This window comes from Meriones unguiculatus, chromosome 1, assembly GCF_030254825.1.
Source record: "Meriones unguiculatus strain TT.TT164.6M chromosome 1, Bangor_MerUng_6.1, whole genome shotgun sequence".
Lineage (NCBI taxonomy): Eukaryota > Metazoa > Chordata > Mammalia > Rodentia > Muridae > Meriones > Meriones unguiculatus.
This window is the reverse complement of record NC_083349.1, coordinates 80,693,235-80,717,358: the sequence shown is the minus strand read 5'-3', so window position 1 is coordinate 80,717,358 and position 24,124 is coordinate 80,693,235. Positions and strand designations below refer to the sequence as shown.

Here is a 24,124-nt window from a genome sequence, read left to right as displayed (position 1 = left end):
AACCCAGCTGCCCATTACAAAAATGGCTTCAGTTGCTTCACTTCCTGTATCACGTGACTGTGTTAGTCATCATGTGACTTTGTCCTTTCCTTAAACCGGAATTAACTTGCTGTACAAGTCCAGCTATGGTATCTGTCTACATTCCTGTTTATATTTAGTAGCTCTTCTATATTCTCAAGACTCTGGAACTCCCACAATCTTCTCCTCATTCGTTGACCCTGAGGAGCTCAAGTTTTCAAGACCTTCTGAAAAGGTAAGCAGGCAGGGTTGCAGTTTGCCTTGGCAACCTTGCGTCTGTAATTCTGTTCATCCAGATTATGGAATTCAGTGAATAGCAGGGTTTTTGTTTTTAAATTCAGGCCATCATGACTCTTTGACTAAGGCACAGATGGAGGGAGGGCTGAAGGTTGAAATCGATGAGGAAAAGAGTGAAGAGAGTCATTTTGGATAGGGCAGAAAACTCACTAACACAGTGGTTGCAAAGAGGAACACATCCACTGTCTATGGGCATTGTCTGCTCACTAATAAAGGAGGGAGACTATGTTGTGGGCATCCACAGGCAGCTAAACTCTGGCCAGGAGGATGGTTGCAGGGTAGAGAGGGTCTTACCTGCTAATCATTCTTCATTCTGTTCTCAGGAGAGTCTCAAATACTAGGGTGGGGCAGGCATCATGACTGCCAGGCTCATAGGATTCTTTCTACTTCAGGCAGCTTCCTGGGCACATGGTAAGTGAGTGAAGGAGGAAACGGCAGTATGAATTCCTCTGCCCTATTGTCCTTTGGAAGGCTTCCACTGTACTGGTGAACTTTCAGTGGGGCCTCTATAACTCCTTTAGAGTGTCCAAGACAATTTTTAGCTGGGTGTACACTGCAGAAATTTTTAAAAAATTGTTTAGTCTCCTTAACCAGCATGCCCACTCCCCCATCTACCCACTTTGATGCTTGTTTTTTGCTCTGTCCTTTAGGTGCTCAACCCTGCATCCCTAAAAGTTTTGGCTACAGCTCAGTGGTCTGTGTTTGCAATGCAACGTACTGTGACTCTCTTGACCCACTGACCCTACCTGCTTTGGGTACCTTCAGCCGCTATGAGAGTACTCGAAGTGGACGACGGATGGAACTGAGTGTTGGGTCCATTCAGGCCAATCGCACTGGCACAGGTAGACACTTTATTTCTCACTAAACCAGCTAGGTCCCCTGGTGCAAGGTCACACCAGTGATCAGTATGTGCTCCTACATACACTGAGTTCTCTGCTTTTCCAATGGTGTCCCCAGGGCTCCTGCTAACCTTGCAGCCAGAAGAGAAGTTCCAGAAGGTGAAGGGATTTGGAGGCGCAATGACAGATGCCACTGCTCTCAACATTCTCGCGCTTTCACCCCCTACCCAGAAGCTGCTGCTGAAATCATACTTCTCCAGTGAAGGTGAGGAAGGGCAGGATCGCTTTTTTTTTATTTTTATTGCATTTTATTATTTTATGTGCTGAGCATGGGTGTGAAGGTCGAAGAACAATTTGCAGGTGTCCATCGTTTCCTACCACTACCATGGGACTGATGGCACCAGGTACTTGGCACCAGGCACTCTTACCCACTGAACTATCTTGCCAGTCTTTTTACTGATTTTCATGATTTTCCCTGACATTTGCTTACTTTCTTTTTCTTCTGCTCTCCCCTTCTCTATCCCTCTTTGAGTGGGTCTCTTGTATTCTAGATTCAAATTCACTATGTAGTCAATGATGAAGTTTGAACTCTTTTTTTTTTTTTCTCTGTGTAGCCTTGGCTGTCCTGGACTTGCTTTGTAGACCAGGCTGGCCTCGAACTCAGAGATTCACTTGCCTCTGCTTCCCTGAGTGCTGGGATCACAGGTGTGTGCCACCTCACCTTTGAACTTCTGATGACTTTGAACTTCTGATCCTCCTGCCTCCATCTCCTGAGTGCTGGGATTACAGGTGTGTGTCATCACACCCAATTTACACAGTGCTGGAACTCAAACTCAGGGCTTCATGCATCTGTGGCAAACATCTGTCACCTGAGCTACAGTCCCAGCCTCTCTTTCTTTCCTCTTCTCAGATCCTTTTGTAGATCCCTTTTGCCTAGAACATGCTATGTAGCCATGATTGGCCTCAAACTCTTAGTCTTCCTGACTCCCAAGTGTTGGGATTACAAGTATGTGCCACCAAGTGTATCAGGCCATTGGGTCTTGAAATGAGTGCCACTGAAATGAGATCGCCTCTTCTTTTTGGTTTTTTGAGACAGGGTTTCTCTGTATAGCCTTGGCTGTGCTGGGATTACAGGGATGCACCACCATGCCCAGCTGAGATTGCCTTTTTGATATTCTGCTAAGGACTTAGAAAACGCATGTTCAGAATGAGCCTGTGTTTCACTTAGATTCTGGTCTCCATAATTCTATGCCCAGACCCTGGCTCTGAATGAGACCCTATTGAAGACTAACAAGTGATTAAAGCCAATTTCTATACTTGCCTTTTAAATTTTGTTTTCGTTTGTTTGCTTGCTTGCTTGTTTTGAGACAGGGTTTTACCTTGGCTGTCTCTGCCTCCAGAGAGATGGGATTACAGATATGGTGCCACCACACTTGGCTCCATACTGTCCTATTGATTCAGATTTTCCTATGTTGGCTATCCTTTTCTGCAGGAATTGAATATAACATCATCCGGGTACCGATGGCCAGTTGTGACTTCTCCATTCGTGTCTACACCTATGCCGACACCCCTAATGACTTCCAATTATCCAACTTCAGCCTCCCAGAAGAAGACACCAAGCTCAAGGTGGGCATTCTGGCTGATTCAGCCCTATTGGTATTGCTGTCTGGGGCCTGGGAAGGTCCGGGTTGAGCTGTCTGCAGATCACTGTAGAACCTTCTGAAGCCTATTTGACCTGGGGGCAGGAGGGTGGAGGCTGGTGGTTGGACCTGATGCACTGGTTGAACTAGTTTGTGTTCCAACTCTGGGTGTCTCTCTCTTCACTACATTCATTCATCTCCAGATACCCCTGATTCACCAAGCCCTGAAAATGTCCCCACGCCCCATTTCACTTTTTGCCAGTCCCTGGACATCACCGACTTGGCTCAAGACCAATGGAAAAGTGAATGGGAAAGGATCTCTCAAGGGTCAGCCAGGGGATATCTATCACTGGACCTGGGCCAATTACTTTGTCAAGTAAGGGATCCCTGGGGCCATGGGGTCTGGGCCAATCTCCCTTTGGACACCTTGGTGTATATTCTACCCCTTGACCGGCTCCACTTCTAGATTTGCTTTTCAGCTCATCTTTTGACATGCTGTGCCTTTCAGATTGTCAGTTTTACCTACTCCCCAAGGTCTTGGTCCACTTTCTTGGCTTTGATCACTTATGGTCTTTCTCTATTGCCAGGTTTCTGGATGCTTATGCTAAGTACAAGATAAAATTCTGGGCAGTGACAGTGGAGAATGAACCTTCTGCAGGGCTCATTACTGGGTATCCCTTCCAATGCCTGGGCTTCACTGCTGAACACCAGAGAGACTTTATTGCCCGTGACCTAGGGCCAGCCCTTGCCAACAGTTCTCATGATGTCCAGCTACTCATGCTAGATGATCAGCGTTTGCTATTGCCCCGCTGGGCGCAAGTGGTAAGGCCTAAAACTTTTCAGGGTGTCCCAGTGGACCCAAGTCTTCCATCCAAAATGACTGGCTAAAATTTTAGAATGTCTTCCCTGTGCCTGGGTCATCTTACTGCCTTTTGTGCTTGAGCCACTACCCCTTACTTATTCCTTGCACTTTTTGCTGTTGTTTTTTGGAGACAGGATCTCACTATATATCTCTGGTTGGCTATATAGACTAGCCTGGCCTTGAACTCATAGAGATCTACTTGCCTCCAAGTGCTGGAATTAAAGAAACATACCATACCTAGCCACTCACTCCTTTTTGTATATGAAGGTAAAGGTGTGAACCTTAAATGACAGTTCATCAAGAGCTGCTGAATTTGGTGTGTTTACTTTGTTTTGGTTTTTGAGTCTGAATCTCTGATTAGGCTAGCTTGCTAGCCACTGAGCCCCAGGGTCCACCTGTCCCCATCTGCCCTGTGCTAGGATATAGTGCTGGAGATCAAATTCAGGTCCTCAGCTGCATGGCAAGCACTTTATCAGCTCCAATTCTTGACTCCTAGACACCCTAGGCTGGATCTGATTGCCCAGGGCACTACCCTTTCTGGACTTCAAGGGCCCTATGAATTCTTATTGTTGTCACTTTAACCCCTCCAGTTCTTTCATCCCACCACCCATTTCTCAGGATGGTCGGTTCCTGTCCCACACCCCTCTGTTCAGGGCTGTGGTCAGTGGCTCCCTTTCTCTAATGCTCCCTCCTTCTCTCTGGGCAGGTACTATCAGACCCAGAGGCAGCTAAGTATGTTAATGGCATTGCTGTACACTGGTACTTGGATTTTCTGGCTCCAGCCAAAGCCACTTTAGGGGAAACACACCGCCTGTTCCCCAACACAATGCTCTTTGCTTCAGAGGCCTGTGTGGGCTCCAAGTTCTGGGAACAGAGTGTTCGGCTGGGCTCCTGGGATCGAGGGATGCAGTACAGTCACAGCATCATTACGGTGAGCCACGTGTTGCCCTGTCCCAAAGCAGACCATCCAAGATCCCCTCTCTAGTCTTAGGCAACCAAAACTATCCTTTTCAGATAGTTTGCTAGCTTGCTCTTTGGGGCAACTGAAGGATGCCACATTTATCTTTTCCTCCACATACATGTATACCCCCCATCACTTTTTCTTCGTGTTTGGGGCCCGGGCAGCTGTATTTGCCTCAAATTTCTCAGCTTGCTAATATGCCTCCATCTTCACAATTCCCATCTCCTTAGACAGACAGACAGAACACTCCTTCAAAGGAGCAAACCACTCCTAGCCCCCATATGTGATCCTTAGCCATCTTCTCTAGGTATACCCATCTTTACCTTTTTACCCTTGCCTCTACTATAGAATCTCCTTTACCACGTAGCTGGATGGACTGACTGGAACCTTGCCCTGAATCCTGAAGGAGGGCCCAACTGGGTCCGGAACTTTGTTGATAGCCCCATTATTGTAGACATCCCCAAAGATACATTTTACAAACAGCCTATGTTCTACCATCTTGGCCACTTCAGGTGAGTAGGGGCTGTGGGGGAGTGGGCATCCCCATTCCATCCCATGCCTATCATCTGTATCAGGCTTACATCATCCTGTACTGTGAAGAAGGTGTTCAGGGTAGGAACCCTGGGAGGGGCACACTCCTATTGCACCATGTAGGCAGGAAGTGACTAGGTGGCATCAGAGCCTAGATAATCCCAGGATGACTGAGTCGTGATGCAGGAGGACAGGACCAAGGCCCAGCAGCACGGTTGTTGAGGCTTAAGAGTATTAGTGTTGCCCAGGAAAGCCAAGGCCCTCATGATGCCTGTCTTCACATTCAGCAAGTTCATTCCTGAAGGATCCCAGAGAGTGGGATTGGTAGCCAGTAAGAAGAATGACTTGGAAACAGTGGCACTGATACGCCCTGATGGCTCTGCAGTTGTGGTCGTGTTAAACCGGTAAGCTGGGTACAAGGGCAGGTCTGGGCCTGAGCTATATGGGGTGCTTGGCCTCAGCAGGTTGAGTCTCAGCTTTTCTCTCTCCAGCTCCTCTAAGGATGTCCCTCTAACCATCAGTGACCCTGACCTGGGCTTCTTGGAGACCATCTCACCTGGCTACTCCATTCACACTTACCTGTGGCGTCGACAGTGACAGAACAGATACCCAAGCAGGCACCTGGGTTTAGCATGGACATTAAAAGGAAAGAGTTAGTTCCTGTGCTGTTTGTGACTAAAGAAGGCACAGCAGGGCCTGGGTGACCTTACAGTGACACAGATGGAGGGACAATGGTTTGGGTGTCTCATTTTTCTTTTTAGTATATGGTGGGGAAGGGAAGCCCTAGCATCTCCTCAATTCTCCATGCTTGTAAAGTGTGTGCAATGCACAAGCTGCCTGTAGAAACCAGGCCTAGGTCAGGGTGAGTTCACTAAATATAAAGAAAAAGATGGGGATGACTATGGAAGTTGGACCTATGCAGAGAAGCAATGTCACTCAGTTTAAGGGCTGAAGCAGCTTTAGAACCAAAGAGACAGTGGGTAAGCCTAGACCTATGCATTCTCATTGCAGCAGCTAGGAAAATGGCAGCCCCATAAAGGAGAAAATATTTGATCCCAGTTAGTGTAAACAGCTTTATTCTGGGGATAGCACCCCATTTTTGGCTGCTCCAACAATGGGGAGACAAAGAGGCATGTGGAATGCATGACAGTAGAAAAACAAGTCCTGAGAACATGAACACATCATTCTTCTTCATCCTCCTCAGCCATGCCCAAGGACCGGGTGCCTGAGGCCCGAGTGGGAGTTGCCCGCTGGATAGAGACAATGCCACTGAGCAGGGCATAGCCCACCATGGCTGCCAGCCCTGCCAGCACAGACAGAATCTGGTTCCTGCGCCGGTATGGCTCCTCCTCAGTCTCAGGGCATGCTGGTGTCTGGCATGGAGGTGGTACCTCGGCTAGGGAGCAAGGAAGGAAGGTGGGCAAGGGAGCTAGTCCTTGGATCCCAGCCCATTCTCTCCATCCACTCCTTACCTCCATCCCGGGGAAAGTAGAGGCTAAGGATGTGGGTACAGTAGACACAGAGGTTGTGCAGCCCCCGAAGGTGGGCCTGCAGCTTTCCACTGGGCAGCTTTGCCTGCAGCAGCAGGACCAAATGGCTAAAGACAAAGGCGTCCAGAGATGCAGGGCTAGAGAGACAGAAGGATGAGGTGGAAGTAGACAACTGCACAGAAGAATCAACATGGAGCAAGAGGAAAAGTCTGCTTTGGTGGGTAGGCTCTGGGCAGCAAAGAGTCACCAAGGGAAGGGCAGGACACCCAGCCCTGGATTTGGTAAGAGGAGTTTTCCCAGGTGGCGCCAGCCTGGCCCTGAATGGAGCTCTAGCCTAGGGCTGCATAAAGGACACATTGAGTGGCCCACAGCCGATCTGCGCCTGGCTGCTCTCCCATCCCACCCTCCTGTACCACCAAGGAGGTTCTAGCCCCACACACAGGATCCTGTCACCAGAGCCAGTATCTGTCCTAAGAACCTCTTGTTCACACTGCAGCCCAGGCTCTGAACCTGTATCTTCTTCAAACATCCACTTATTCCCCCTTGGAGTCAGACTCACGCATCTCCAAAGAAGAATTTCTGAGAGCCCAGACGTTGGGAGAGAAGGGTTAGGCACTCCCGAGCCTCTTGATATAACTGTAGAGAGAGACAAGGCATGTGGCTGTGGGAGCTGTGACACATCCCACTGTGGATACTCATTTCTAGCCATCATCTTTGAGCTTCATCTCCTACGTCCCAAAGCTACCTCTTTCTCTAGTTCTTCCTCGCTGTCTGGTTTGTGCTCGCCACACAGCAGTTGCAGACGCTCCATGTACCGGCGCTGCATGCGGCCAGGCAGGAAGAAGTTGAGGGGAAAGGGCATAGCCTCTGCATACCACTTTCGGGTCACTTCCACATAGTTCTTGGCATCTATCCAAAAAGTATGTATCTGGATTGGGCAGACAGAAAAGAAGAGGTCTGAGCCAGGTACCTGCCTATCACAGGATGGGGTTCTAAGTTTCATGCTGCTCTGAGCATGTGTTTGTGTGTCTGACTCCTTTTTTGCAGGCTGTGAATGCTAGGTCTGAATGTACTCACTAGCACAGGCAGCAGTTTCTCCTCCAGCAGAGACATGAAGGCTAGGGTATCTGCTCCTTGCCGAGCTGACAGATCATAATCGGCATTATACTTCTGTGGAAGAAATGTTCATGAGGTAAATATTGAAGGATTGCAGGGGGACTTTCTCAGTAGAAAAGGCATAACAACGCCACACTAGCCTCTGAGCATACTAGAGGTAGAATAGGGAGCCTTTCCTGCTGAGGTCTCCTTGCCTCAGCCCGGCCAGTAGCCTGTTGCTATTGGCAGAAAGCCTGGGCTTTGGAGCCCACTGTCTGTCAAGGTCCTGTGCCCGCTGGGGGAAGGAAAGAAGGCCTGGCCACAAAGTGGGAGCAGCTCCCAGAGTTTCCACGGAAAGCTGGCAGTGTGCCCACTGACAGCAACATTCTAACAGTAACTTCCTGATCCAGACACCACAGAGCTAGCAAAGCAAAGCTCAACTGCAGGCTGGAGCTCAGCCCATGACTCAGAAATTAGGGGGCACCATCCTTAGCCCCTTGAACCCAGGATATTTACGGCCAGCCACTCCCATCTCCAGCTTGTCTCTCATGGCCGAGCTCTTGGCTTTCTCTTCTGCTTCATTCCAAAGTCTATGTGCCATTACTGCACATATAGCCCATCAGTATTTCCATTTCTTGGTGTGGCCTACCTTTCCAGGCTTCATTCCATCCCTTAGTATCGCCCTGCAAATACTAAGAAAGCTTTGTCCCCACATAACCTCTTGAACATGATTCTTAAATTTCCCTGAACCTCAGTTTCTCCTTTATGGAAGGAGACCGTAATCTTTTTCCCTTGATGTGGCTAGGTTTGGAAATAATTTAGGACAAAACCCTCTGGAAACTGAAAAGGCTGTGTTTATATACAAGGTATCAAGGCAGTAACCCCAGGTCCTGCCAGGAACTTTGGCTTATCTGGCTCTGTTTTTCTGGGTCTCTACACTTCCATTACTTTCCCAGCTCCCTGGAAAGTAGAAATGAAAAAGAGGATCATATTTAGGACTGTATGTTCCCTCTTGGAACAACACTGTGAATGCCAGATCTCTTCAAGTACGCTTTACAGGTAAAGCGTTTTAGTTGGTGAAATGGCTTAGCAGGTCAATGTACTTGCTATCAACCCTGATGACATGAGTTCCATCCCAAGAGCCCCATGGTGGAAGGAGACAACTTACTTCAACAAGTTGTCCTCTGATCTCCCCAAGCAGGCCACAGCATGTATGCATATACACACCCCTCCCCCAACACAAGAGAAATACATGTTTAAAAAACAAAAACCAGAGTTTATTGCGTTGAGAAGTTAAATCACCTGTCCAATATAGAAGATATATATTCTGTCAATGATAGAAGAACAGAGCTAAGGCCTCCAATCTCTTGTAATTCTCTTTTAAACTTCCCAACCTAAGCCTCTACCTCCTGAATGCTGGAATTAAAGGTGTGCTCCAGCACTGCCCCATGACTTTTTTTGAGAGAAGCTCTTATGTATTCCAGGCTGGCCTCAAACACACTATGTAGTCAAAGGTGATTTTAAATTTCTGATGATCCTGCCTCTCCCAAGTGCTGGGATTATATGCATGCACTATCATGCCCATTCTTTTGAAGTTCCTTTCTAGCACCGCCCCCCCAAAGCCAACTGCTGTTTTCCACTCTTTATTTTTTACATTATCAACATATAGATTTCTCTCCCTCCTTGCCCAGCATTCAGAAATCTGATTTCCCCATCTGTCTCAACCCCTTAAGTCTGGCCAACTGCTAGTCACTTTAATCCTCCCCATATTATTCTTTGGTGCTCTGGTTTACCCTGTTTTGCTTGGCATGTGTCTGGTGTCAATAAATGTTACATTGGATAGACTGGATTTCCTTCATTGTCAGCCCCCACTCAAGCCACCTACCTCTTTACGAAGATGGGTGATGATCTTGTGTGGTACTGAGATGATCTCTCCATCACTAGTTCGAAGGGCAGGCAGAGTCCCTGATATTAAGAAAGATCCTAGCTTGCCTATGCACGCTTATTTGCATTACAGTCCCGTCTCCTGCTCCTCCCCTTGTATACGCCCTTCCCTACAGGGACACTGTATACCTGTCGGGCTCTGCCAAGGATTGCTGATCTTGTGTACCCTCAGTGGAGCACCTGTAAATCTGGTATAGGTCTGCAGGGAAGCAAGCAGAAGGTAGAGAGGCCAGCGTATGACTTCACAAAGTAGCCAAGAAAAGAAATATTTATTCAGTAAATTCAGTGCCATGGTCTATTCTTAGCAATTTTATACCAAAAAGAGAGGTAGAAAGAGGGTGTCATTCCCATTTTCAAATGGGCAAACCTGACTCAGAGAGATTGTGGACATGTTTATATGTTCACATCCATATCCATGATTACACATCAGAAAATCTTTAGACTTCCCTTCTGCCATCTACATTGTAAACCCTATTCTCAAAAGCTTTTCCTCAATAACTTCCCTGTTCTTGAAAGTACTGACTCACTTTTCACAGTCTCTGTGCTCTGTTCCTACTTTTACATCATACACCTGGGCATTTTATTATCCGCTTACATGTTTGCCTTACTTTAAACAATTTCAACGCGGGGGTTAAAATCTTACTGCAATGCAATGTCTAGCTTCTGGAAAAAAATGCATACTAAATGCTTCTTATTCTTGAAGAGGTTGAATGAAGCTAAGCAAGTCTGTCTAGTTCCAAAGCTTTTCCTACTGTCTGGGTGCGGGGCTGTCTGATCTACGAAAACTAGACTCCATAAATTCTTAGCGAAAAAGAGAGTGAAGGGGGCTGAGAGGGCACAAATGCCAAGACTATATTACTGAAATCGTTCAGAAGGGGTTACATCAAGGTCACACAGCCAATAAGTGGATAAGCAAGGTCTAAAACCCATCTTCTGAAACCCTGACCAAACCTACTTCCATTGCTACGTAACTCTATCCTAGGAAATCATAATGTGAGGCACACTGGGCACATCGGCCGTTGATTGCCTCAGTTTCTCTCAATATGCTGGCGTTTAGGCTCCCAGCAAAGTTCGAGCACCCTCCCCGGCCCTCCAAGGCATCGCAAAGGACGCCTGCATCATCCCTCACCAGCACTGCCAGACTATCCAGGTCCACCGACGGCAGTCCCCAACCCCCTGACCAGCAGAATAGCTCCATGGGCGCCGCCATCTTGCACACGCTTTGACCCGGAAGCACCTTCTCATAAGCGTCCGCCTTGCCCGGCTGGGACCCGCCCCTAATCACTGACTCTCTGGCCACTGGGGGTTGGGGATCTGGGGAGGCCTTTGGGGAGGAGCGGTTTTTCGCAGCCGGAGAGGTGGCGGGACTGCAGGAGGTGGAGCCTCGGCTTTCTGAGACGCGCTGTCGAGGGCTCCTCTTGAGACTGCCCCCACAAGGGGGCAGGGATGCGGGCCAGAGGCGCCTCTGCCGAGCGTAGCCACGAACGGCCGAAGACGCGGAGGGCCTGGGAGAGGGGCATCTAGTGCGGCTTGCTGGGCGCTGGGGGCACTTGCCAAACTGCACGTGGGCTCGACAACTCCGGGCCCCCTCAGGTCTCTGTGCCGAGCGGGGGCTGCGGGGGGGTCCCCCGAGCCGCATGTTTTCCAAAGCGCGTTATGTTTGGAGCGGTCCTCGCGCTGCCTGTCGCCATGGAAACAAAACAGGGGCGGTGGCGGCGCCGGAGCTGAGGCCCGGCTGGGGCCTGCGTGGGGGAAGGGGAGGTGGGGCCCTCGGGCTCTTGCCTTCGTCAGGGGAACTCCTGGTTTGTCCCTAGTCCCCTCGGGTTCATCCCGGACAAGGCCTTCCCGCGGTACCCAGTGTTCACCAGTCCCATCCTCTCCCCTGCCTCTAATTTTCTGCTCCAGTGCTTTTCCCCTTTTTTGATTTCTTCATTTCGACCTGACTGACCAGTTGCCGTAGGACGCTTCCAGACTTGTGTTTTTCCCAAGAATGAGGGGAAATGAAGGAATGGACACATTTCAGGGACTCAACACCGTAATAAAACCATTTGCTATGCCACAGCAATAAGCCTAATGTCGTGGGCATCCTCTAGGAATTGTAGCAAGCTGGTTTTTGGGCAAGTCCTTTGCTACCCTTTTCTGCCAACCGTGAAATAATGCCTAAAACCTAGCGCTGCCTAAGGCACGGATTTCTGTCTTTTTCAACCGCGGCTTCCAGAGAACAGTAGCATTTGGTAGCGCTGTCAGTAGAAGGCCCCCAAGAACCAGATGCCAGGGCAGAGGGAGGCACCCTAAGAGAGAGGACCATTATGGAGGAGCAGGAGGCAAGGAAAGCTGTAGGACTCTTTCCCAGTGGCCCTGGTTCTGGAGCTGGTGATGCCTCCAAGGTGATTGGCAGTTCTTTGTTTCAACCCCCCCCCCCCTTATCCGCCTGCTGCCCCCCCCCCAGCTCTCTTCTCAGTTCCTCCGCCCCTCCCGCTCCTGCTCTCCGCCTAGTCTTTTTCCCTCCCAGTCGCCTGCCTGCCAGGGGTAGTGAACCGGCTAAGCGGCATGGAGAAGCCGGAACTTTGGGGGGCTCTGGCTCTTCTCCTCCTTTGCTCTTACACATGTGCCAGTCAGGACCTTCAGGGTAAGCCTGCATCCATCCTCCTTGACACCTCTTTGTCTCCTTTCTTTGCCCCCAGACAAGTAACAGACCACTTGTGGGTTTGAGGAGAGGGAAGAGTCCTGAAATTGGGGTGGAGAGAAAAGTTACACTCCAGTGAAGACTTGGTGATAATGTGGGAGGAGTGGGCACCAGAGTGGTAGGTGAGTGCGAAGTGGCCCAGTGTCAGGCATGGGGACCATGACGGACCAGGAGCTGGATGCCAAGACCGCATGACTTAGTTTGTGTCAGTGCATCAACAGGACAGTCTGGGAAAGCAGCCTGATTGATGGTGGTTGCACGGTGTGAGACCCTGGGCTGGTACCCCTTTTACTCTGGCTCTTGGCTACTAAAAGATGGGATGGGGGTGGGGATTGGGCGGCCTGAGCTCTTCCGGAGGTCTGGTGGTGGGATGGGCCCATGGGTGGTGAGAGGTAACTGGAGCAGATGACACAAGCAAAGATTCTTTACTGGCTGGCGGGAAACCACAGATTGGCCAGGACACAGGAGGCAGAAGAGGCGTTGGGTCCTACATTCCCAGTTTGGAGAGGCTAAACAGTGGTGGGAGGCTCGGAGCCCTTGGTGGGCAGCTGTTCTTATCTAGCTGTGTGTGATGAGCCCCTAGGATGGGAGGAATGGCTCTTTGGTTTGAAGGGAGATAAACCCAGCAGTAGAGAAGCTACCTCTAGTTTCTGAGCTGTAGGCACCAGGTGCCACTACAGTCTTCAGTCAGCAGTGTCTCCTTTGCGCCACCTGGTGGGATATCTAAGTGGGCTCTAAGCCGATAGGTTCCCAAGGCCAACGCAGAAGCCACAGAAGGCGCTGGGAGGGAACAATTACCTCTGTTCCCCATTAACGAAAAGGGCTGAGGTTGTTTTTATAGATGGGGTCTTGTGGCCTATCCTGTGTAGCCGAGGCTGGCCACTTGCTTGAGGCAATTCTCTTGGCCTGAGATTACGGGCATATACCACCATTCCCAGCAAGTCTGAGTTTTGGAGGCGATTTATGCTATCCAGAGGTGGGTGGAGGATAATTAAGGATGCCTCACCTCCGAGAGTTCAGGAGGGAGGGCAGGCTTCAACACCAACCCCTTCCTCTGACTTTGATAATCCCTACCTGGCCAGTAATTGACCTGCTGACTGTGGGCGAGTCCAGACAGATGTTAGCTGTGGCAGAGAAGATCCGGACAGCTTTACTTACTGCTGGGGACATCTACCTCTTGTCCACTTTCCGCCTCCCTCCAAAGCAAGGTGGTGTCCTTTTTGGCCTCTACTCCCGCCAAGACAACACACGATGGCTGGAGGCCTCTGTTGTGGGCAAGATCAACAAAGGTGACTTGGTGGGCTTCTCCCCTCCTGCATCAATGACTCCTTGAGCAGCCCCGCTCCCAGGCCCCTCTTTGTTCTCCTTGACCTCTACTAGGGACACCTGGTATGGAGGTACTCAAACAGTTGGGTAAGGCCTGGTATTTATAGGGATAGATGGTAGGTTGTATGTTGGGATGCTTAGAGGGAGAATGAGGCATCTCTGTGTCTCAGCAATGATAGAGCCACTCAGATCTCTGGTAAAGTTCAGTGTGTAGACCTAGCTGTTACGTTGGGAGAGGATAGTTATCTAAGGCATTGAGAACTAATAAGGTCTTCATCTTAGGATAATTTGAAAAACATTTATTTATTCATTTTCGAGACAGCCCTGGCTGTTCTGGAACTCCCTTGGTAGACCAGACTGGCCTTGAACTCAGAGATCGCCTGCCTCTGCTTCCCAAGCATTGGGATTAAAGTTGTGTGCCACCCACCTGGCTGAAAAATCAAGGTGCTGAGAGATACATATACAAATTGGGAATTATCTTAAGAGATGTAGCACTGCCATGCAGTGGTGGAGCATGCCTTTAATCCCAGCACTCAGGAGGCAGAGACAGGCAGATCTCTGTGAAGCTAGCCTGGTCGGTCTACAGAGTGAGTTCCAGGATGGCCAAGGCTACAAAAAAAAACCTTGTCTCAAAACAAACGAACAAAAAAACAAAAACAAAGAGAGGAGCCAGGCATGGTGGCACATGCTTTTAATCCTAGCACTCAGGAGGCAGAGGCAGGTGGATTGCTGTGAATTCGAGGCCAGCCCTCGTCTTCAAAGAGTGTCCAGGACAGCCAGGGCTACACACAGAGAAACCCTGTTTCGAAGAAAACGAAAACAAAAAATAAAAAATAAAAAACAAAACAAAAAACGAGAGTAACTGACAGCCAGGGGGTGGGGAAAGTGGTATCTAGAAGAGATGATCCAGGTTAGTTGGAACGTGGGATGGCGGCTAGTGCCCATACACTGACCTCCAATCCTGGGCAGTGCTGGTGCGGTACCAGCGGGAAGATGGCAAAGTCCACGCAGTGAACCTACAGCAAGCAGGCCTTGCTGATGGGCGTACACACACAGCTCTCCTGAGGCTCCGAGGACCGTCGCGACCCAGCCCTGGCCTGCAGCTGTATGTGGACTGTAAACTGGGTGACCAACATGCTGGCCTTCCAGCACTGGCGCCCATTCCTCCAGCGGAGGTCAGTGGCTTGGAGATCAGAACTGGACAGAAGGCTTATCTGAGGCTACAGGTGAGAGGAAGTATCCTCTGGTTTGGGAGAAATGGTTTGTAGCACCTAGAGGAGCTAACTGATACTCCTACTCCACTTGCTGGCTCCTAGGGTTTTGTGGAATCGATGAAAATTATTCTGGGTGGCTCCATGGCCCGGGTAGGAGCCCTGAGTGAATGTCCATTCCAAGGAGATGACTCCATTCACAGTGCAGGTAATAGATCCCATCCTTTTGACTTCCCTCCCACTCAATGCCCATTCCCTTAGCTTGCCCATTCCTGAGGCTTTTAAAATTCATGGGTCTTTCATCCCTGATTTCATGACCTCATGTGCAGGAGGTATGTACCAGAAAAAAAAATCACTTTGTGGGACTGTAACTCTGAGGGGATGAAGAAGTAAGGTAATGGCTGAGTTGCTGGTCTCAAGTTTTTTAGTTCCTCTTGGCAGCTGTCACTTCCAGCCAAGACCTCTCACTCTGGCTTCTGACAAGGATGCTCAGAGGCTCTTACCTAAGCAAACACCCACTTCTCCCAGAGACTTCAAAGGGCTCTTGAAGTGGCATCTTGAGAAAGGGTTTGAAATGGAATGTACTAGGGTCCCAGCCCTGCTTCGGATGGCCTCTCAGTTGGAGTCCTCTGACTATGCCTGGGAACCAAGATTTTTTTTTTTTTTTTTTTTTTTTTTTTACTTTCTCTGAGGCAATGCCCAGAGGGCCTTAGCCCAATGGAATGGGATGCTTCTGAGTGTGGGGTTGTGGAAAGAGAGCTTGCCTACCAAGCATGAGATGGTGTAGTGTATCACCTCTGCCCTGCTTCTCTGCAACACTTCATCTTTATTGAGGTGCCAGTCATGTCCCCATTCCAGACCCGTTTTCTTCCCCCCTCCTCAGAAGCCCACCCCCCTGACTGCTATCACTTCTTCCTCTAGTGACCAGTGCACTGCAATCCATTTTAGGTGAGTTGACTGTGAAGAGGTGGTTGAGGTGGGGGTACTCCTCTGTCATGGGTGGGGTACCTCTGTCATGGGGGTACTCCTCTGATATGGGCTGGAGAGATGGCTAAGTGGTTAAGAGCACTGTCTGCTCTTCCAGAGGTCCTGAGTTCAACTCCCAGCAACCACATGGTGGCTGACAACCACCTATAATGGGATCTGATGCTCTCTTCTGTCATGCAGGCATACATGCAAACAAAGTGCTCATATGTATAAATAAATAAATCTTTGGGGGATGAGAGATGGCTCAGTGGTTAAGAGCGCTGTCTGTTCTTCCACTCCACCTGGGTTCAACTCCCAGCACCCACATGGCAGCTCACAACTGTCCATAAGCAGTCCAGGTGGTCTGACACCCTAACACCAATGCACATAAAATAAAATAAAATTATTTTTTAAAAAAGTGTGATATGAACTTTGGGGCAAGAGCTGATTTACAGTCCACAGAGGGCTTAGAGTAGCTTCCTGGTTCTAAGTCTCTCCATACGCTGGACCTAAACAGGGGAGCAGACCAAGGCACTGGTCACCCAGCTCACCCTCTTCAACCAGATCCTAGTGGAGCTTCGGGATGACATCCGAGACCAGGTTTGAGTGGGCCAGCCAAGGAAGGGATTCTGGGGAGGGGGCAGGTGGCGGCATATTCGGAGAACTGGCTCCTCCCCATTCATCAGGTGAAGGAAATGTCCCTCATCCGGAACACCATCATGGAGTGTCAGGTGTGCGGTGAGTGGGAGAGTAGAGGAGGGCTCCAGGCAGCATTGTTATGCTTCCCACTGTGTGGCTTCAGCTTCTTCCCAGCAGTCTGAATCGGGACCCTAGAGGGTGGCTATGATTGTGTCCACCTCCCAGGTTTCCACGAGCAGCGTTCCCACTGCAGCCCCAGCCCCTGCTTCAGAGGTGTGGACTGCATGGAAGTGTATGAGTATCCAGGCTACCGCTGTGGGCCCTGCCCTCCTGGCCTGCAGGGCAACGGTACCCACTGTGAAGACATCAATGAGGTGAGGAATGGCAGAGCCCTCCAGGGTACAGAAAGTTGGGTGAAAATTGTTCAGAAGTGGAAGGTCTGAGGTCAGCAAAGACAGGAGGGAGCAAAGAAGGCATAAGATAGACTAGATTACACAGTGAAGGGGATGGCAATGAGGTAGGGAGGTTTGAGATGGCCAGCCAGGGGAAACAGAGCACCATGAGGTTGGGCTGGGAGAGCTGCAGAAGGGATACCAGGAGCAAGGCTTCTAAGATCACACACAGCTGCCTAGCTTTCCCCAGGGAAATGCCTGACTTCTGCCTTCTCCTTTGGTCCCCAGTGTGCTCATGCTGACCCCTGTTTCCCGGGCTCCAGCTGCATCAACACCATGCCTGGCTTCCATTGTGAGGCCTGTCCTCAAGGGTACAAGGGCACTGGAGTCTCTGGTGTGGGCATCGACTATGCTCGGGCCAGCAAACAGGTCAGTTGGTGTAGTCTGTATTGATTTGTGACAAATGAGATAAGGCTACCCCAGCTCTGGCTTTGCATCTAAACATGCCAGTGCTCACCTGTCGCTACTGAGCTCTGTGACTGTGGCCCCCAACTCTGCCCTTTTAGGTCTGCAGTGACATTGATGAGTGTAATGATGGTAACAACGGAGGCTGTGACCCAAATTCCGTCTGCACCAACACGATGGTGAGCTGAGTGTGCCGTCCTGCCTGTGACTGGGACAGGGCTGTGCAACTCCCTCTGCCAATTTCCTACTTCTTCCTGCTCCCTGTGGGCACTTTTAAGTGTTTCCATGAACCTGGCTGAGATTGCCAGGTTCTTCTTTTTCCTAGCTGGGACTTTTAGAAAGTTATTTAATCTTTTTGAACCTCAACTTCCTCATTTAAAAAATTAGGAAGGATGGTGGTGGAGTACACCTTTCATCCCAGCACTCTGGAGGCAGAGGCAGGAGGGTCTTTGTGAGTTCTTCAAGGCCAGCCAGCTTTACAGATTGAGGTCCAGAACAGCCAAAGCTACAAAGAGAAACCCTGTCTCAAAACAAAACAAAAAAAGGTTCTAAGGCCCTAAAGGAGGTAGAAATATCTCTGTGGTTCTAAAATGCCTGTCTTATATCCCACAGGTAGAATAAGGTTAGTCCAGGGTTCCTGGTGAGTTCACCCTTTCTTCTTAACTCCACCTCCCTACTCTTTAGGGGTCTTTCAAATGTGGTCCCTGTCGTCTGGGTTTCCTGGGAAACCAGAGCCAGGGCTGCCTTCCAGCCAGGACCTGCCACAGCCCTGCCCACAGCCCCTGCCATGTCCATGCTCACTGTCTCTTTGAACGCAATGGTGCCGTGTCTTGCCAGGTAAACTAGACCTAAGACAGTGAAGAAAAAGGGGGGATCTGGAGAAATGTGTAAAGCTAGTGAATATATTTAGGAAATGACCTGAGTGCCTTCATAGGAAAGAAGTAAGCCTGTGTGTGGAAACTTACTAATGGGGGCACAGAGCTTAGAACAGGGAGAGCTGTGGGATACAGGGATGCACGGCCACACTGCTAACCCAACTGTATGTTTTGTCCTAGTGTAATGTGGGCTGGGCAGGGAATGGGAATGTGTGTGGGCCTGACACAGATATAGATGGCTATCCGGACCAGGCGCTTCCCTGCATGGATAACAACAAGCACTGCAAGCAGGTACCGAACCCCAGACTAGAGCGGAAACAAGGGTGGGGTGAAGGCTGGCTCACACCCAAAGTCACTGATCCTCTGCCTCCCTCCTACTCAGGACAATTGCCTTTTGACACCCAACTCTGGGCAAGAAGATGCTGATAACGATGGTGTAGGGGACCAATGTGATGATGATGCTGATGGGGATGGTATCAAGAATGTTGAGGTATGGCCAGGCATGGAGGCTCATGGCTTTAATCCCAAGTACTCAGGAGGCAGAGGCAGAGGCAGGCAGGTCTCTTAGTTTGAGGCCAGCCCAGTCTACCAGTTTACAAAGTGAGTCCAGTACAGCCAGGACTCTGTTACATAGAGAAACCCTGTCTTGAAAAGACAAAAAAAAAAAAAAAAAAAAAAAAAGTTGTGTATAGATGAGAGATGGCTCAGTGGTTAAGCATTTGTTGCTCTTAAAGAATGGCCAGTACCACATGGTAGCTTATAAAAATCTATAACTCCAGCTCTACTTCTGGCCTCTGTGAACACTGCATTCATGTGATGCACGGACATATATTCAGGGAAAACACCCATAAACAGAAAATAAAAATGAATCTTAAAAAAACAAAACCAAAAAAAACTTTGAAATAGACTTGCAGTGGTGACATGTGCCTATAATCCCAGCACTTAGGAGATAGAGGCAGGAGCAGCACTGCAAGGTGGAGGTCAGCCTAGGCTACAAAATGAAATCTTGTCTCTGAAAACCAAACAAGGCCAGTGTGACAGCTCAGCAGGTAAAGGCACTTGCCACCAAGTCTGGTGACCTGAGTTTAATCCCTGGAACTTATATGGTGGGATGAGAGAGTCTATTGTGGCAAGTCATCTTTTGGCCTCCGGATAGGTACAGTGGCACTTGTGTGCTCACAAACATATACTACATAAATAAGTGCATGTACGAAAAAAAAAGTTGGGTGGTAGTGGCAACAGCAACATACGCCTTTAATCCCAGCGCTCTAGGGGACAGAGGCAGGCAAATCTTTGTGAGTTCAAGGCCAGTCTGGTCTACAGAGTGAGTCCAGGACAGCCAAGGCTACACAGAGAAGCCCTGTCTTGAAATACAAACAAACAAAAAAACAGGCCAGGCACAGTGGCACATACCTCTAATCCTAGTACACAAGAGGCTGAGGCAGGTGGACCCCTGTGAGTTTAAGACCATCCTGGTCTATTAGGCCAGCAAGGGATACATAGTGAGGGCTTGTCTCAAAACAAACAACAGAACAACAAAACACCTCTAAGGTCAAAATGTCCTGCTTCTCTCAGTGCCAGTGCTCTCTCCATGTTGTGGTCTTTCCTTTGAGTCCTGCAATCCTGCCTCCTCCTGGCCCTTGGCAATTCTCTAGGAATACCCCTCGGACATGTACTGTGGAGCTCTGTACCTGGTTGGGTGGGTGGGGTAGCAGTAAGCAATGAGCCAAGATATTTTTGATAAGGACATGGACAAAGTAAGCATGTGGACTTTTTTTTTTTTAACTTTTATTTATACAGTATTCTGCCTGCATGTGTGCCTACCCACCAGAACAAGGCACCAGATCTCATGATAGATGGTTGTGAGCCAACATGTGGTTGCTGGGAATTGAACTCAAGACCTTTGGAAGAGCAGCCAGTGTTCTTAACCTCTGAGCCATCTCTCCAGCCGCATGTGGACTTCTGACCCTTCTCCTCCCACTCCTTTGCCTAGGACAATTGCCGACTGTTCCCCAACAAGGACCAGCAGAATTCAGACACAGATTCATTTGGTGATGCCTGTGACAACTGTCCCAATGTTCCCAATAATGACCAGAAGGACACAGATGGCAATGGAGAAGGAGATGCCTGTGACAACGATGTGGATGGGGATGGTGCAGGCCTGGGGCTGTGGGGGTGGCTGGGAGATCTGTAGAGGTGAGGCAAGGAGGTTGGGAGTCAATGAACTGGAGAAGCAGGCCTAAGAATACCAAAGAGGTTAAACAAGATGTAGGCAAATCACACAAGGTATAAGCAGGTTCCTGACAAAGCTTAGGCCTGTAACCAGTGTAGAAGAGTGTGCCATGCAGTCAGTAACAGCCTTGTCTCTCATGTCTACTAGGCATTCCCAATGGGCTGGACAATTGCCCTAAAGTACCCAACCCACTGCAGACAGACCGGGATGAAGACGGAGTGGGAGACGCCTGTGACAGCTGCCCTGAAATGAGCAACCCTACCCAGGTACAGGGGAGTGGGAGGGGTGGGGGAAGGGGAGGATCTGGTGGGGGAGGTGCAGTCCTTTACTCTCTATGGAGTTATCAGGAGATGGTGACATCAGACCCCTCTCTCTCAGACAGATGCAGACAGCGACTTGGTGGGGGATGTCTGTGATACCAATGAAGACAGGTAGGGTCTGGGCCAAGAGATTCAAGGTCTCCCAGGGAATTCTCCCAGGAAATATTTTTCCTTTCTTCTTCTACAATTCTTAGTTGCCTCCATGTAGACTTAACTCAGCACCCTTGAGCAGGAAATCATTCGCACAGTCTACCCTCCATTCCTACTGCTGGATTTTCATCTCATCTGATGGCAGGCCCCTGAAAGCCTACAGAAGGAAAAGATGGAACCCACCTACTCAGCTGGTATTTTGTTCCCTTCTTCTGAGCAGCGATGGAGATGGGCATCAGGACACCAAGGACAACTGTCCTCAGCTGCCAAATAGCTCTCAGCTGGACTCAGACAATGATGGACTTGGAGATGAGTGTGATGGGGATGATGACAATGATGGTGTCCCAGATTATGTGCCTCCTGGGCCTGACAACTGTCGCCTGGTACCCAATCCTAATCAGAAAGACTCAGATGGTAAGGATGGGGGGAGGGGGGCCCCAGAGATGGTTAAACTGATAAGGGCTATGCACAGGAGGTGGCAGGTCTACTGAAGGGAGTGAGGGGTCAGGAATGGAAAACCCCAGTGGTACCAGTTGCCAGGGCCTGAGTACCTAGCTTCACTCTCTCCAGGCAACGGTGTTGGTGATGTGTGTGAGGATGACTTTGACAATGACGCAGTGGTTGACCCTCTGGATGTGTGTCCGGAAAGTGCAGAAGTCACCCTTACAGACTTCCGGGCCTATCAGACCGTAGTTCTGGATCCTGAGGGTGATGCTCAGATTGATCCAAACTGGGTTGTACTCAACCAGGTATGCAGACCATGGGCTGGATGGGTGCTGTCACACCTGCCGGGACCCAAGTGACATCATGTACCTGGATCAGGGCTCTTTTTATTTTTTTTTTCCTTATCAATCCCAGGGCATGGAAATTGTTCAGACTATGAACAGTGACCCAGGTCTTGCAGTTGGTATGTAAGGGGCACCCAGCTCAATGATTTCCACAGGCTCCTATAGAGGGTGGATGGGAAGAAATGGGCAGGGGCTTATCAGAAGACTCAGGTTCCATGGGACAGGCATGGATGCCCCCATCCCCACCCTACTGTAAGGCCACCAAGAAGCCCCTAACATTTAGCCCATTCCCACCCCAGGATACACGGCCTTCAATGGCGTGGACTTTGAAGGCACTTTTCACGTGAACACAGTCACTGATGATGACTACGCAGGCTTCCTCTTCAGTTACCAGGACAGTGGCCGCTTCTATGTGGTCATGTGGAAACAGACAGAGCAGACCTACTGGCAGGCCACGCCTTTCCGAGCAGTAGCCCAACCAGGGCTGCAGCTCAAGGTATCCCAGCTGCCCACTCTCCCCAACCCAGCAACTTTCCTAAAGTTCCTGCCCAAATTTCAGGGGCCCCACTACCTAGGAGCTTTCTTACCTAGACATCCAGTCTGGAGATTGCCTAAGCAGCATTCCAGAGAATTCTTCTGATCCCTTGACTTCCTTTCTCACAGGTTCTTACCATCTTCTGTCTCCCTACACCCTGCTCTTGCGGTTAACACAATGTCCTTGTCAATGACTCCTAGGCTGTGACATCACTATCGGGCCCAGGCGAGCACCTCCGGAATGCTCTGTGGCATACTGGCCACACTCCTGATCAGGTACGACTGCTGTGGACTGACCCACGAAATGTGGGTTGGCGTGACAAGACGTCCTATAGATGGCAGCTGCTGCACCGGCCCCAGGTTGGCTACATTCGGTAAGGAAAGGGTTTGAGCCCCAGGGAGGGGGCAGGGGTAAGACTTAACCCCCTATGCCCTCTTGCTGGCAGGAAAGTGGTGACTGACCTTCCCTCTGCTCAGGTTCTTGGTGTCTTGGGTAGAGCTTGCAGCTAGCTCCTTCCATTTCCCTTCTCAGCACAGAGGAGGTGGTACCAGGCACAGCTTTCCTTCACACCTCTAAATCCAAGGTGTTGAGCTCAAGGCCCTTCAGGCCTCTGGGAGCCTCTAGGCCCTGGCAGCCTGTGGAAGAGCTCTTCACTTCCTACCTCTTCAGTGTCAGATCTTGTTCCAGCAGCATCTGACTTTGGATAGGAACCATGATTTACAGAAGAGAAAACCAAGGCCCATAGCTTATAGGCCTTTCAGTTTGACTTTTCCCTCCAAATGTCCCCAGTTGGTGAGAATGACTGCAGAAAGGAAGGGAAAGGGTCTGCTTAGAAGTGAAACTTCCTGTGACCAAAGGCCTAGAATCCAGAGGCCTGAGTTGTTTCCCCTTTAAGGTACCTAGAGCAGTGGGGCGCCAGGGCAGAGGATAAAGGGGTGGTGGTAGACAAGAGCCTGGGAAGCGGGTGACTTCACCCCCAGCCCTTTGTGCTCATTGTCATAGCAACCCAATCCTTGCTAGGAATGTGCTGGTGCTTTGAGATGCAAAAGGAGCTGGACAAAGAGCTAGGGGCCCAAGGCCTGAGAAAAAGCACCCCTCCCTCCCCTTTCCAGTCTTCCCTCAGGACTAGTGAGCACAAGGGGAGGGGAGTTGCACAAGACCCCAGGACTTGGTGGCACAGTGCCCACTGGCACCCTAGCACCAATGATATTTCTATCCTGGACAGAGTGAAGCTCTATGAGGGTCCTCAGCTAGTGGCGGATTCTGGGGTGATTATTGACACGTCCATGCGAGGGGGGCGACTCGGTGTATTCTGCTTCTCCCAAGAAAACATCATTTGGTCCAATCTCCAATATCGATGCAACGGTGAGGCTCTAAGCCGAGATCAACTTGACCTGTGCCCTAGGAAAACCACATCCTCTGACCCTGACTTATTTCCCTCTTTAGACACAGTGCCTGAGGACTTTGAGCCATTCCGGAGGCAACTGCTCCAGGGAAGGGTGTGAGGAGGCGGCCACGGATTCAGAATCCTGATTGGAGACCCTTTGACCTTGGGCTCCATTCTGGAGACCCTGGGGTCTAACCCACAGCCCCTCAGTCAAACCGACGGTTCTCTGGCACCCACCAAGCAGCTCAGCCCCAGAGGGGTAGTGACCCATTGTGCAGGGGTTGGGGGACTTTCAAGGGTTATTACTTAGGTTCTAACCCCAGGAAAGACAACAGCCCATTGCCATAAAGTTTCAGTTATTTTCTAAGTCAATGCAATTACTTATTTTAGGCCCTTTCCAGGACAGAAAGGAACCCGAGGGATAAGAAAGGCTGGTAGGTGCAGGTTAGAGAGCTAGGGAAAGTTTGCCTGAGT

The 24,124-nt window shown here is 49.9% G+C and overlaps 3 protein-coding genes and 1 long non-coding RNA gene across 9 annotated transcripts; 2 read left to right on the top strand and 2 right to left on the bottom strand.

Annotated features, from left to right (window-relative positions):
* The first annotated feature begins 93 nt into the window (after positions 1-93).
* Gba1 (glucosylceramidase beta 1) lies at positions 94-5,804 on the top strand. Its single transcript, XM_021653196.2, has 11 exons — positions 94-253; positions 639-726; positions 966-1,157; positions 1,273-1,419; positions 2,647-2,780; positions 2,998-3,170; positions 3,382-3,616; positions 4,363-4,587; positions 4,966-5,129; positions 5,436-5,552; positions 5,640-5,804. The coding sequence occupies exons 2-11, from the start codon at positions 672-674 to the stop codon at positions 5,743-5,745; spliced, it is 1,548 nt and encodes a 515-aa protein (XP_021508871.2). The 5' UTR covers positions 94-253; positions 639-671; the 3' UTR covers positions 5,746-5,804.
* A 403-nt stretch (positions 5,805-6,207) lies between these two features.
* Mtx1 (metaxin 1) lies at positions 6,208-11,316 on the bottom strand. Its single transcript, XM_021654356.2, has 8 exons — positions 10,807-11,316; positions 9,807-9,876; positions 9,619-9,698; positions 7,716-7,808; positions 7,384-7,566; positions 7,198-7,274; positions 6,621-6,775; positions 6,208-6,544 (listed from the first exon to the last, which is right to left on the bottom strand). The coding sequence occupies exons 1-8, from the start codon at positions 11,314-11,316 to the stop codon at positions 6,330-6,332; spliced, it is 1,383 nt and encodes a 460-aa protein (XP_021510031.1). The 3' UTR covers positions 6,208-6,329.
* Positions 11,317-12,154: 838 nt separating this feature from the next.
* On the top strand, positions 12,155-24,017 carry Thbs3 (thrombospondin 3). 6 transcript variants are annotated; one of them, XM_021651264.2, is made up of 23 exons: positions 12,155-12,306; positions 13,446-13,652; positions 14,659-14,915; positions 15,006-15,108; positions 15,822-15,848; positions 16,384-16,466; positions 16,553-16,604; positions 16,731-16,879; positions 17,186-17,326; positions 17,464-17,541; positions 18,047-18,199; positions 18,418-18,528; positions 18,620-18,727; positions 20,231-20,390; positions 20,618-20,736; positions 20,849-20,901; positions 21,161-21,354; positions 21,511-21,689; positions 21,799-21,847; positions 22,028-22,224; positions 22,464-22,636; positions 23,489-23,628; positions 23,710-24,017. In XM_021651264.2, the coding sequence occupies exons 1-23, from the start codon at positions 12,228-12,230 to the stop codon at positions 23,766-23,768; spliced, it is 2,871 nt and encodes a 956-aa protein (XP_021506939.1). In that variant the 5' UTR covers positions 12,155-12,227; the 3' UTR covers positions 23,769-24,017. The 6 variants fall into 6 exon arrangements, with proteins under 6 accessions (XP_021506939.1, XP_060248542.1, XP_060248560.1 ...); XM_060392559.1 differs by having other exon boundaries at positions 21,086-21,354; XM_060392577.1 differs by lacking the exon at positions 16,384-16,466 and having other exon boundaries at positions 16,553-16,597.
* Positions 20,363-22,467, bottom strand: LOC132656869 (uncharacterized). Its single transcript, XR_009594653.1, has 3 exons — positions 22,316-22,467; positions 21,124-21,725; positions 20,363-20,476 (listed from the first exon to the last, which is right to left on the bottom strand). It is a non-coding gene; the product is annotated as an uncharacterized LOC132656869 (long non-coding RNA).
* Positions 24,018-24,124: the final 107 nt, after the last annotated feature.

Coding starts and splice junctions, on each gene's coding strand:
- Gba1 (XM_021653196.2), top strand. CDS start 672: ATGACTGCCAGGCTCATAGGATTCTTTCTACTTCAGGCAGCTTCCTGG. Junction 1,158..1,272: donor GGCCAATCGCACTGGCACAG/GTAGACACTTTA, acceptor TGGTGTCCCCAG/GGCTCCTGCTAACCTTGCAG. Junction 3,171..3,381: donor TGGGCCAATTACTTTGTCAA/GTAAGGGATCCC, acceptor CTCTATTGCCAG/GTTTCTGGATGCTTATGCTA.
- Mtx1 (XM_021654356.2), bottom strand. CDS start 11,316: ATGCGGCTCGGGGGACCCCCCCGCAGCCCCCGCTCGGCACAGAGACCT. Junction 7,567..7,715: donor AGAAACTGCTGCCTGTGCTA/GTGAGTACATTC, acceptor TGCCCAATCCAG/ATACATACTTTTTGGATAGA. Junction 6,545..6,620: donor CTACTTTCCCCGGGATGGAG/GTAAGGAGTGGA, acceptor CTTGCTCCCTAG/CCGAGGTACCACCTCCATGC.
- Thbs3 (XM_060392559.1), top strand. CDS start 12,228: ATGGAGAAGCCGGAACTTTGGGGGGCTCTGGCTCTTCTCCTCCTTTGC. Junction 12,307..13,445: donor TGCCAGTCAGGACCTTCAGG/GTAAGCCTGCAT, acceptor CTACCTGGCCAG/TAATTGACCTGCTGACTGTG. Junction 18,529..18,619: donor ACAACAAGCACTGCAAGCAG/GTACCGAACCCC, acceptor CCTCCTACTCAG/GACAATTGCCTTTTGACACC.